Here is a 12,075-nt window from a genome sequence, read left to right on the forward strand (position 1 = left end):
ACAGAAGAGAAGTAAATTCTAGTGTAAATCATTCTGTATAATTTGTTTTGAAATACTAGTGATACTTCTGTATGATATTTTTAATGCTGTAGCATGTAAAGTAAATATGGTGACTGGGAAGATTAATATAATGGAATGATTCTGGGCTAAAACGTAATTAAATGTGACACAATACTTGTGACTAAATAGAGGTAAAAATTACAGACAGGGACCACAAAATTTATTAGGAAAGAAAAACCAAGAAATTCTGATTCATGCAAATGATCATTTAGCTTATTCAAACAACACTTTGTACTGAAATGACTAGCAACTTGTACTATCTACAGAACAATCTTTACTATTCTACTTTCAACTAAACAGAACACACTTTTGCCTAAAAAAAACCAAACAAATAAACATGGTGTGAACAACTAATTATTTTCAAGGAAGCCATCCTCCTCCATTCTTTCAAAAAATTACAAACAACTCCTCTTTGCTCTATCTGGAGAAACAGGAAACCAGCAGCTGAAATCTTTTCTAAGGGTATCTTAAATCCACAGTTGCAATACGACTAAAGTGAAACATTGAAAACAGCCCTGCTGAGAAGGACTTGGGGGTACCGGTGAATGAAAAGCTGGGCATGAGCCAGCAATGTGCGCATGCAGCCCTTAAAGCCAACTGCATTCCAGGCTGCATGAAAAGCAGCATGGCCAGCAGGTTAAGGGAGTTGATTCTCCATCTTTTTTCTGCTCTGGTAAGACCCCACTTGGAGGACGTCCAGCTCAAGTCTTCAGTACAGGAAAGACTTAGACCTGTTGGAGAGGATCCAGAGGGATGGAGCACCTCTGAGGAAAAGCTAAGAGTTGGGATTGTTCAGCCTGGAGAAGAGCAGACTCTGGGGAGACCCTATTGTGGCTTTTCAATACCTAAAGGGGACTTATTAGGGAGATGGGCACAGACTCTTTAGCAGGGCCTGATGCAGTAAGACAAGGGGTGATGGTTTTAAAATAAAAGAGGGCAAATTCAGACTAGATATAAGGAAGAAAATTTTTAGGATGAGGGTGTGGAACAGGTTGCCCAGAGAGGTAGTAGACGTCCCACGCCTGAAAACATCCAAGGTCAGGGTGGACAGGGCTCTCAGCAACCCAATCTACTTGAAGATGTCCCTGTTCACTGCAGGAGGTTTGGCCTTTAAAGGTCCCTTCTTATCCAGTTCTATGATTCTATAATTTGCTCTCCTGCAAACTGAAAACTTACATGTAAGGCAGGTTACCCAAAATGGCAAAAGGCAACTGCCACACTGGAAGAAAGTGCATCATCCTTCGAACCTCTGGCCCCTTCTGGGTTTGAAGAAAAACTGCAAAATCTATAATTTCTCTCTCTATCTCCCAAACATTCCCTGTACTCAAGATTTCAAAATTTTAATCTTATGGAAAATCTGAAGAGTGTTTAGGACAAAAATGCCTGACTGCTAGTTCTAAATTTCTATTAAGAATCTTTATTAATTTTATCTCCACTGAAAAACATTGTTTGCCAACATCTACTAATGAATGCAAGAAGGATTAAAAAAGTTCCATCAAATAATTTTAAAATATTTTTCATGCGTAGGTTTCCATTTAAAAGTCTCGTATTATCTAGTTCTAAGTATGACAGTAGACACAAATGGCTTTGGCCAAAAGACATAAGAGCACACTACAGTAATGTGCACAAGTAGGAGCTGTTCAGCAACAAGAAAACAGAGTACTGTGTTAACAAAGGGAAAAGTTAAAACTACAAACTTAAAGTCCCAGGCCTCAGCAAATAAGAGTGCCTTTCATCTAAACCTTTTCCTCAGTGGTTCTTCACATTTCCTAATTTGCTAGCTTGCTCCTTTACTGCACAAGTCCACTGCAAAATAATGTGGGTTTGGGTCAGGGATAAAAAGCAGTAAAATGTCTATTTTAGCAGACAAAAATGGTCAAGAGCAACATAGTGAATTCTTATTTGTGGGGCTGCTAAGAAAGTCTGGTTTCACAAGCACAGCAGTAACATCTAGACAGATGCTTTTAGCTCATAAGCTGCCTTCAGGATACTGGTTTTGATGAGAACTGATCTGCATACCACCAACTCTATCCTTGGAGTCTGCTAGTAGCAGATTTTGATCAGGGTGCCAATGGGCAAGAATCAGCATAACAGAAAAGAAGAGCTACAAAAGATAAAGTGAATCAGAAACCATTTTCAGAAGTTCAAAGTAAGGTCAGTGAAGCTATCTTTTCATTAGGAAGTGATTTGAGCCTAATCATTCACAAAATTTACAGTTTACCTCACCTTTTTCTCTAGAAGGGCTGACTTCTGAAAAACACCCTCTTCATGAAAACATATTAGTGCTATCAACATCTGCTGGCTTGGGTGGCTGGCTGCAGGGTGCCAGAAGTCCAAGTGATTGCAGCCCTTGCATCTGAATGGGAAGCACACAGCTCCCAAAACTGTTTCACCCATGTTACTCAGCTGTGAAGACCCACAAAATTAAAAAGAATAATTTCAGTCACTATTCCAGGTGTCTCCGAGAGCATTTACATTGTGCTCTGGTGTTATCCAAAATGAAGCATATAGCAACTTCTGTTCTGCAGAAAATCAGGAAACTGGGTTTTAAAGTTTGCAAGAAAACTGTCCTCCAAGCTGAAGACTGTCTATTTTGGCACATTCCAGATGAAGAGTACCTTTCAAATTGCAGAAAAAATAAATCATCCTCTTTACCAAACCATATGGTTACTTATCATGGCAAAATCTATGGAGTTTAACTGTGATTTAAGAATGAAATTCCAATTTGGCCTAAAGTTAATAATTGTAAAATAAAGTCTATTTGCATATCAGGGCTGTGCCTGTGTGACACACAGGGCACTTATTAGCAACGTTCCTGGGCAGCCCAGGAACTCCCCAGCTAGTCTCTGCACAGAAGAGAAAATAGCCTAATTGGGAACAACAGACCAACTTGAGGGAGGCTGCCTTCCACCTTAACAAATTGTTTCACTAATTATTTCAGGGGCTGTGAGATCTGCAGATGGTCACAGAGACTTCTGCAGGCAGCTGTTGCTGAGCTAAGAGCAATTGACGGACATTACTCTATACTTCAAAGTGCTGACTAATATCCTGAGTGGACAATATTGCCATACCAGGTATTAGAATTAACTAGAACAAGAGTTTGGATAGTTCTACCAGTTTAAGCTGAAGATGTCATGCAAGGATGCTTGTAATAGAAACTTGTATTATTGTACTGTCCAAGATATTGTCATGGAAGCATTACCTTATGCAAATAATCAAGTAAGTTCATGACATAGGTTTCTTGTGGCATTTTGGTTTTTTTATTATTATTTGTAATAAACCTTTTCAGAGTCTGTGTGACACCATTTCTCGAGATGTCACAAATGTAGAAAAGCAAGGATGAATGAGGAGACTTCAAAATTCAATCCTTTATAAAAAATTTACATTGCGACCCTAAAATGACAGTCAAGAATTTTACATACTGAAAAATTTGGAGCATGTTCACAACTTTGTCCTTGTCTCCTCTGCATTACTTTTCCCAGCTGATAATGAAGGGAACAAATACATTTTCCTGTTTTCCTGCCCCCGTATTTTCTTTTCTTAGATTTTGACAGCAGAGATTTAATTCATGAATGCAAAATATTCTCTCTTTATGGCACTAATTTCGTTACTGCAACAAACATATTTCCAAGAAAACAATATCACAGGTGGTGAAATTGAGAATTTGTGCCAAAGGCTAAGGTCTTGTCTCTACTAATAAAAATACTAATCTACACTGAGTTTTCACTCCTTCTATGACCAGAAAATCTGCACCAGTGAAGAGTCATAGTTATCAGGTTTGCTATCACAGATGCAGAATATCAAAAAGAACCAACACATTTTTCTTTGTTTTACAGGTTAGTTTGCTACCAGTATCTCTACTATGAACACATAAGTGTGGAATCTCAACTTATAAAGTACTAAGATTCCTTTACTTCAAAAAACCTTAGGTAAGCCTGACAGCATATATAACCTGACTGGCAAAAGAAGAAAATGAGCACTGTAAGTACCCTCACAAAGACTTTGATTACCACTGTCTTGCAATGCTCAACCAAAAGAAATTTTAACATTGAGCTTAATGTGAATTGAAGTTCGTATACTTCTGTTTAAACACAGATTAGGATTTCTGACAGACAAATGCCACTGAAAATCTGACAACCTAATTAATACAAATAACTATCTTCCCCAGTATAAAAAATTATTTGTATTTTAATAGTTCAATTCTGCTGAATAGACATGAATATGATAGCATATGTTTGTGAAATCCAAAATAAAAAGCCATGGTTACTTTTTTTCAGGTTGTGCATTCATTTTTTCACTGGCAATATATGCCATAAAAATGATTATAATATCATCAAATAGAAAATGAACTGTTCTTTAGACATTTTACATCTACAAAAGCAAAGAAAAATAAAACCCACCTTGTTTCATAACATAGACATCCTGAAACACACAAAGATTTTCTTGTCCCAAAGATACGCAGATATACAGATATCCCAGATAGCTGGGAGCTGAAGTACTTACAAGAGAATGTAAAGTTGTACAGGTGCCTACATACTCATTTATTCTGACTACCCCTAGCAATGAAAGAGTTGCCTCTGGGCTACTACTCCACATTCCAGACACACGCTTTTGGCCTCACCTCCCACAGAACCACAAGGCAAAGTTGGAAGTCATTTGCCTGCAAAACAGCTATTCTGCTCCTTCCCAAAGAGGAAGGGAAAAAAGAAACTGACTGTGACAAAGACTCAGTCTCATGATTGCTCTGTTCCTGCAATACATTTCTTTTCATGCAGTCAAGAGTGAAAAATGCAATCCTACTCATAAAAACTCATCTCTCCAAAAGTTTCATGTTGCAGAGTAAGAGGAAAACAAATTGAAATGACCAGTGCCTTTTCTGAAGTCTGATCTTACACCGTGCTCTGTGTCTTCAGAGCACCTGCAAACATAAGGGGTTTCAGGGGACCAAATGTGTGCAGTACAAAGCAAAAATCCAAACTCTGCCACAACATCCAAAATCTGCAAAATAAAATGAAAATGCAGGGTCTATCTTTGATAGACTACCACAATGGGCTCTTAATCTAGTGGCTGTCCGCAGGCACTACCACAACGGAAATACTTAAGAACAAAAGACATGGAACAGTTTTCTGTATAGTCGAAATTCTGAAGACAGTTTCAGTTTGGCTCTAATTGTATATGTTGTTAATGTATACTTAATTAATTTAATAACAGTCACTCCAGTATTATGATAGGGATTGGGATGCCATTATTTCCTGTAATGCATCATGTGACTTCCTGGGAATGTCGAATAATTTCCCACCATCAGATTATCAGAGACTCGGAAATGAGACTGAGCTTTGAGGGTTGATGCTCTATGTAGGTTCAGCTAATGCAGTGTCTTACCTAGCTGGAGTGTCCCGGTCATTAGTTCAGAATAGCGTTACCACTGGGTTTCCTTCTAATTGATACTGGCAAGAACTAAGATTTTGGCAGAGAGAGGGAATTTCCTAGCTCAATTTTCCATTCTTGTTTTTCCTTTTTACCAGATAGCTTACCTACGAAGAGACCCACCCATCAAACTGTTTACATTGATCTCTATTTTCTACCTACAGCATAAAATTTTGCTTTTGAGAAGTTAATGCCTAGTTTAATTCAGGTCTTTGTTTCACTTCCTCATAACCAGAAACAGCTCTCTTAAGAACTCAGTGAAAGTCTCATAAGGTTTATCAAACATTTCTCAATTTCAGTAGCCTGTAAAATATTCAGGACTTTTCTACTTCCACCCAAAGTTTCACTTTTTGCACAAAGACAAGGTTAGTAACAGTTGTATTGATTATACAACAGAAATGCACATCAAGTAAAATGATTGAAATATTTATTTGAAATATTTTAAATGACTCTGTACTATGGTAAATCTGTGGGAGAAAGATTATGATTTCTTACCAGTAACAGTTTTGTTAATGTTACAATGTAGTAAAAATCCCAGGATGATCAGCATTAAAAGTGTTATCCTTTCTCTTTTTGCTATTGTCATTTTCTTGCAGTTTTGGAGATGATTTCTGAATTGCAATGTAATTCTGGCTTTTAATACTGTTTTTATAAAGCTACCAGTATATATTTCAAATACAGAAAATATTTTGTTGGTATTTCAATTAAAATAAACTGCAATGCTGCAGAACTTACATTAAAATATAGATGCATACTAGTAATTAAAAACTAATAATCAAATAAAAAGCACACCAGAACACTTCAATTACTTATAGTAATCATCAAATAATCTCGTCCTACCAAGTGTGTCTCCAGGTACAGTTTAAGGCTGTCTGTCTCTGCTTTAGGAGGAGTCCAATTCTCTGTTGTTTCCATGGCTTCATTTAACCAGCGAATGAATTCATCCAGCTTGCTTACAAACTCCTTACCAGACAAGAAAAAAGAAAGAACAAGAAAAGCATATTTGTCAGTAAAATGGAAATCTGAAAAATGTATGCTCCTTTATATTTTTTTTCAAAGCCAGGAGAGTACTGTACAGTAAAATTTTGCCTTTTACAAGCACGCAAATAAAAAAAAAAACCAGCAAGTAACTTTATAGGCAGCATGGTTTTTCTGGGGATAATTTAAGGTGGCATTTTGGGACAGGACAATGAGACATCCATTTGACTGTGATGAAATGTAGAAAACTATAAAGTTTTAGAAGATATGAGGAAGATATGTAAAAAGCTCTGTATAGATTATAATAAAAATTGAGCTGAAGACCTTGCACTAGGCAGACTGGGTATAGTATAAGCACCATTGGTTGAAAAAGTGCTGAATAATGCTGCATGAACAAGGCATACATTGGTAAACTGAGGGAAGAAACTACTTGCTAGAACTTGGGTCTTGTGAATCCTGTTTTGGTTCACAGGATGAGACCCAGAGAGAAGAAATCAAACAGTACGTGAGGCAGAATATATAGCATTTAACATAAATATTGCTGATTACATATGAGCAACACAGATGGTGTTCCTGAGAAGACAGGAGCTCCTGCTTCTCAGGAGCACCATTTATTTCAAGATTAGTACCAATTATATTGTCTGATTAAAAATAGTACCCCTGAATTTACATGATTGAATGATACTATAGATACATACTGAGTACAGATAATTTTACCAAGGTCTTATCCACTGCAAAGCAAAAGAGTAAATGGAATAAACTGACCGTGATGCTCATAAGCACCCTGACAATTATCTCTGAAGAGGAATGTCCATCTATTACAAGTATCACAAGGCTAGATTAAGTTAGGTCTAATACTTGTTATATTACTAGTTATTAACTATGAACTTCACAGCACGGCAAGAATTTTAATTTCCAGTTGGACAACAACTTGGTATACCCACTCAGTATCTTACTCTCATTGCTACATTTATGGAATGATTTCTGCTAATTATTAATCCATTCAGATAGTTAAAAGCAAGCTAAGCATAAAACTTTTAAAGATTCCTAAGTGACTTGGGAGCCTAACTCTCCTTCTCCAAAGTGGCACAGGAAACTGAAATTCTAAACAAGACAGAAACAAGATTTTGAGCAGTTAGCATACAACTGTGTTGCACAAAGTGCAATGGTGATAATCCAGACCAAGCAGAGCCACCTTTCCTTCAAAATTCATGGTAGCAGAGTCATCATTATGGCCCAACACTGTGCCATGAAGCAGGGTCGAATAATCAGCTCCCGGCTTCCAGATGAAGTGGCAGTGCCTTTGAACCAAAGCTAGCCTCTGGCAGAATACTCCAATGCATACTGCAGGCATGACAGACCTCACTGAGGCACTCTGAAGACTTTGTTTTAATTATTCTTACTATTTTTTAGATCATGCCCCGTGAGTCCTCAGTATGAGGAGGCTATTTTCCACCTCTGCTCATGGAATTCACTATATCTCAAAGCATTGGAAGGAAGAAAACTCTAATTTGCATGTTTTGTTGTAGACTGTTTATCAGAACATTCCAGAAAGAGGGAAGAAAGACAGGAAAAACAACCCAGGGGATATGGTAACTGAGACAATGTGCCTCCACCCTGGGCAAGTAGTGAAGGTAGGTACATCCCCTCTCCCCCAGCAGACCGTGCCACAAGGGCTATGTTTCCCACATCAAGCCATGGAACAGAGCAGGGGCAAGATGTTCCCCTGGCTCGGTTGCTTACTTTCTTCAAGCTCACACTGGAGCATAAAAGATGCCAGACTGGCAGAGGAGTGGTAGACATGAGCTGAGGGGGAGAGGAGCAGGAGGAAGTAAAGTCCTTCTAGCCCTTCCAATAAATCTCTGCCTGCATTTTAGCAATGTGCTGTCCTTGAGAGGCAAGGTGATACGGTAAGCACACAAAAAAAAAAAAAAAAAATGAAGAAAGGCTCTCTCTTGTATATGCGCCATGTATTTTACAGAGACAGACACGTATAACATCTGCCTGCAGTACTTGCTGTCTGTATGTCTTCAAAAGGCTTGCACCAGTATAAAAAGCAACTACTAGCAAGTGAGTTACTCTGACCTCTCACATAACATGTCTGTGTTTTAAAGTCTTAACTTCACACTGGTGCTTAGAAACTCAGCAGGCTGCAGCAGCCTGGCACTCACACCTAGCCTCACCGATGAGGTGAGCTGTGGGCATAGCAGGCCCCAGCAGGGCATAGGCAACACCTGGGGGCTAGTTTGGGGAACTGGGGGAAAGATAAATAGATACAGAATCCTACGGAATGGTGATGAGACAAGTTATCTGAGATAAAAGAGGTAATGCTTACTAGTGCCACAGCACCTCAGGCTCAGGGCTGAGGACACGGTGGCCAAGGGGAGCCCTATGGCAGAGGGGAGCACTGGTCACAGCCAGCCCCGGTGGGTTTCATCCCTCCAGGCAGCACAAATCTCAATAACCCTCGTATTTTTCAAATGACGGCAATAAAATTTTATTGAAACCATTCAAATGCGCAAATCTGTAGAAACCGAAAACAGCAGAGGGGAAAGGAATGGAAGGGAAGGGATGGGAAGACGGGGCAGCACAGACCCGCCGACGGAGGGAGCGCCCCCCGCCCTCCCGAACGCCGTGCCTGGGCCCACAGCGCCACCTGCCGGCGCTGCGCCGGCGCGTCAGGCGGCTGTCGGTGGTAGAGCAAGGGCAGCGGGGCCCGGCGCCGCGGAACCGCGGGTGGGAAGCTCCGCAGCGTCCGGAGCCGCGCGCAACGGGAAACCGCGGTTACCTCCAATTCTGCGTAAAATTCCGTTATAGCAGTGCGGTCCCGCTTCATTCTTTACCACCTAGTGATCAGAACAACGCCCCGTGCTTGGTGCGGTTCTGTCTCAACAGCGCCTATGAGCCCATCTTGTTTATTTTAGGATAGACTTACAGGCGTGATGCCAGTGAGCAGGAAGGAGCCACCTTTATTGCCCAGCCACAACCTTCATGACTCATCCCTGCCCTGGAGGCAGCTCCAGGTTGGAAATTGAAACCTGTACAAACATAACCCCCCATAGTGGCTCGGGAGTTACAAACAAGCAATAGTTTTTTGCTCTTGATGCTGAACTCTCCTTACTTGCCTTTGACTTTTTATCAAGGCACAGTTATCTACAGGCTTTTAGATCCTGGCCAGCTCTCACCACCAGCTGTAATCAAGATCTGGTACAAAAGGTTCGGCTCTGCTGACCTGACTGCCTGTTCTGTTGTGCTTAAGAGAAGGAGCATCTGCAGTATCCGTGGTCCATGTAGCCCTGTCACAAATATAAATCCAGGTCCTTAATCTCCTCAAGTCTCATAATAAAGGGCAAGTCCAAAACATAACCCATCTCTGACAGAGGGGCTGCTGCCCTTCTGCAGATTGACCAACACTGAGCCATTTCTGTGCAATCAAGATGGCAGAGTTAGTTGGAACAGAACACAATTAATGATGTTCATGTACTCAGGGACACAAACAGCATTACAACAGTTGCTTTTCTCACCATCTAGCATATTTCCAAGAATACACATTCCAAATAAAAGCTTTAGACAAAATAAATTTAAAAAATAAGGAAAAAATCTTACAAAAATCTATCGTGAGACTCTGACAGGGCATTAAACTGTGCTTTGCAAAACCAGTTACAATGTAAATTATATCAATACCACGGAATAGGCTTAATATGCAATCCTAAATCCAAATCCAGAACTTAGTGAAATAAATAAATTTACAGGATGCCAAATTTTAAGCAATAAAGGATATTTTCCAGATTTTTTCTTAATTTTATAAAATCCCCATGTAACCACTTTACATCCCTTCCTAAACACTTCTTACCTTTCTGCTTTTTTAGTTTGAACTTATATTTTTCATTCTCTAGATAATTATTTTTCTTTATCATTCTTAAAGTGGGAAAGTTTCAACAGGCATAAACTTCTGTGGAAGTATGCTGGTTTACACTTGGTATGGGTCTGTTCTAGACTGCACTGCACTTATAATGAAAATACTGTAAAATCTGCCCAACTCATGCTTTGGTAGTGGGTAATTAAACTACTGTATTTTTTATCAGAACTTCCTGGAAGTTGAAAACCCATAGTCAGCCACATTGAAGCTGAAAGTTACTGTACAAGAATTCCTCAGAGAGAAAAGAAAGGAACAGAACATAAGAAAAAAAGGAGCACCAGTACAATCCAGTTTTTTGACCAGCTGGGTTCAGTTTTACAGCTTTGTATTGCGCTAGCAAGCTAGCTGTTCTAAGAAACTCAAGCCCTTAAATGACACAGCATAAAGTTACTCTTATCCTATGCTGCTTAGTACAGAAACAAATATTTCTGGATTTTTGTTGGATGATTTCTAGCAACTTGTGTGGTGAAGTTTGCAAATAATGATAAAGCTGTTGCCATACCCCACACAGAACATTTTTAAAGATTTCCTTTAAAAAATTTCAGCTTTCCATTTTGTTTCATGGCAACTCTACAGATTTTCCTTGGAGGAAGAAGGAAGTTCTAATCACATATCCCTGAACAAAGCTAGAGCAAAAATGGCTTCATTTGAAATTTGGCACATACAAAGTTATTTTTTGCAGCCTAATTCTATTTGCTCTGAATGGATAAGAATGAAAAAGACAAGTGATGGGGAGAGGGGAAAGTTGTAACTCAATGTGTCTGCTTTGGTGTCTCCTAGAATGAAAATATACTTCATTCAGTTGTTCTAGAGAACTAACGAATGAATGAATTAACTGAAGAATTAAAAGTAAATTTGATAGTATTTAACTAAATAACCTGAGACTTCTTCATTAATGAGCAGAACATGAAAATTTTTTGAATCATAAAACATGAGAATTCTTTTATGAGTCATCTAAAAAGGGCAGGGATGAATCAGCTCAGAGGCCAAAGGCATGCATAGGTATCAGGCTGCGGAAGGATGTACCTGGAAGTTTGCCTCCCACCTTTATGCTGTTAAATATAAGGGCACACAAAAGATACAGATCCCCAGCTGCTGCACAGGGCTGCGGGGCTCCCTACACCTAGTGCATCTGATGAAAGCCTCTTGGGTTAGGCACCCCGGTTGTTTTTTGGCATGTGGGATAACAGAGTAGGAGAACAGCTGGGGTGGTATGCTGCCAGTACAAGAAACCCTGGAGCATGGCAGCAAGGCCTGCAGAAGTGCTAAGATGAGCAAGTCTCACATGCAATTCATTACATTTAACAGGACTGTGTGTGCTCTGCCTGTCCCAAGTGTGTGTCAGAAAAATTAAATACTTAAAATGAACACTGAAATAGGCAGTCTTTGGCATCCCAAGCATTTTGTGCCCAAGTCCATTCCTTTTCCTTTTTTGCTGGATTCTATTTGTATATTCCTCCCTAGTAATGACACCTATTCAGCACACCTCACTGCTCACTACCTGCACCCCACTACTGCTCTTTGGCACAGCCCAAGATGAGCCTATGTCACCCATCACTCCATGTGTGTCTCCAGCTTCCACAGTCTCCTCCTGTGCTTTCCCTTTGAATTTCAGAGGCTCACCCCATCTCTGGCCGAAGGCCAACCTCCTTTAGAAATAGACATCAATTAACTTCTCACTTCCCAGTTTG

The 12,075-nt window shown here is 39.7% G+C and overlaps 1 protein-coding gene across 5 annotated transcripts in view; it reads right to left on the bottom strand.

Moving 5' to 3' along the window:
* AKAP6 (A-kinase anchoring protein 6) overlaps positions 1–12,075 on the bottom strand; it is a 281,727-nt gene that overhangs the window by 155,281 nt on the left and 114,371 nt on the right. For all 5 annotated transcript variants that reach the window (XM_061367603.1, XM_061367602.1, XM_061367601.1 and 2 more), the window contains one exon: positions 6,328–6,450. In XM_061367603.1, the coding sequence (XP_061223587.1) occupies positions 6,328–6,450 (123 nt within the window). The remainder of the gene's footprint in view (positions 1–6,327; positions 6,451–12,075) is intronic.

Source organism: Neopsephotus bourkii, unplaced genomic scaffold, assembly GCF_033783945.1.
Source record: "Neopsephotus bourkii isolate Nb327-2 ecotype Australia unplaced genomic scaffold, CSIRO-AGI_Nbou_v1 NB_1388, whole genome shotgun sequence".
NCBI lineage: Eukaryota > Metazoa > Chordata > Aves > Psittaciformes > Psittacidae > Neopsephotus > Neopsephotus bourkii.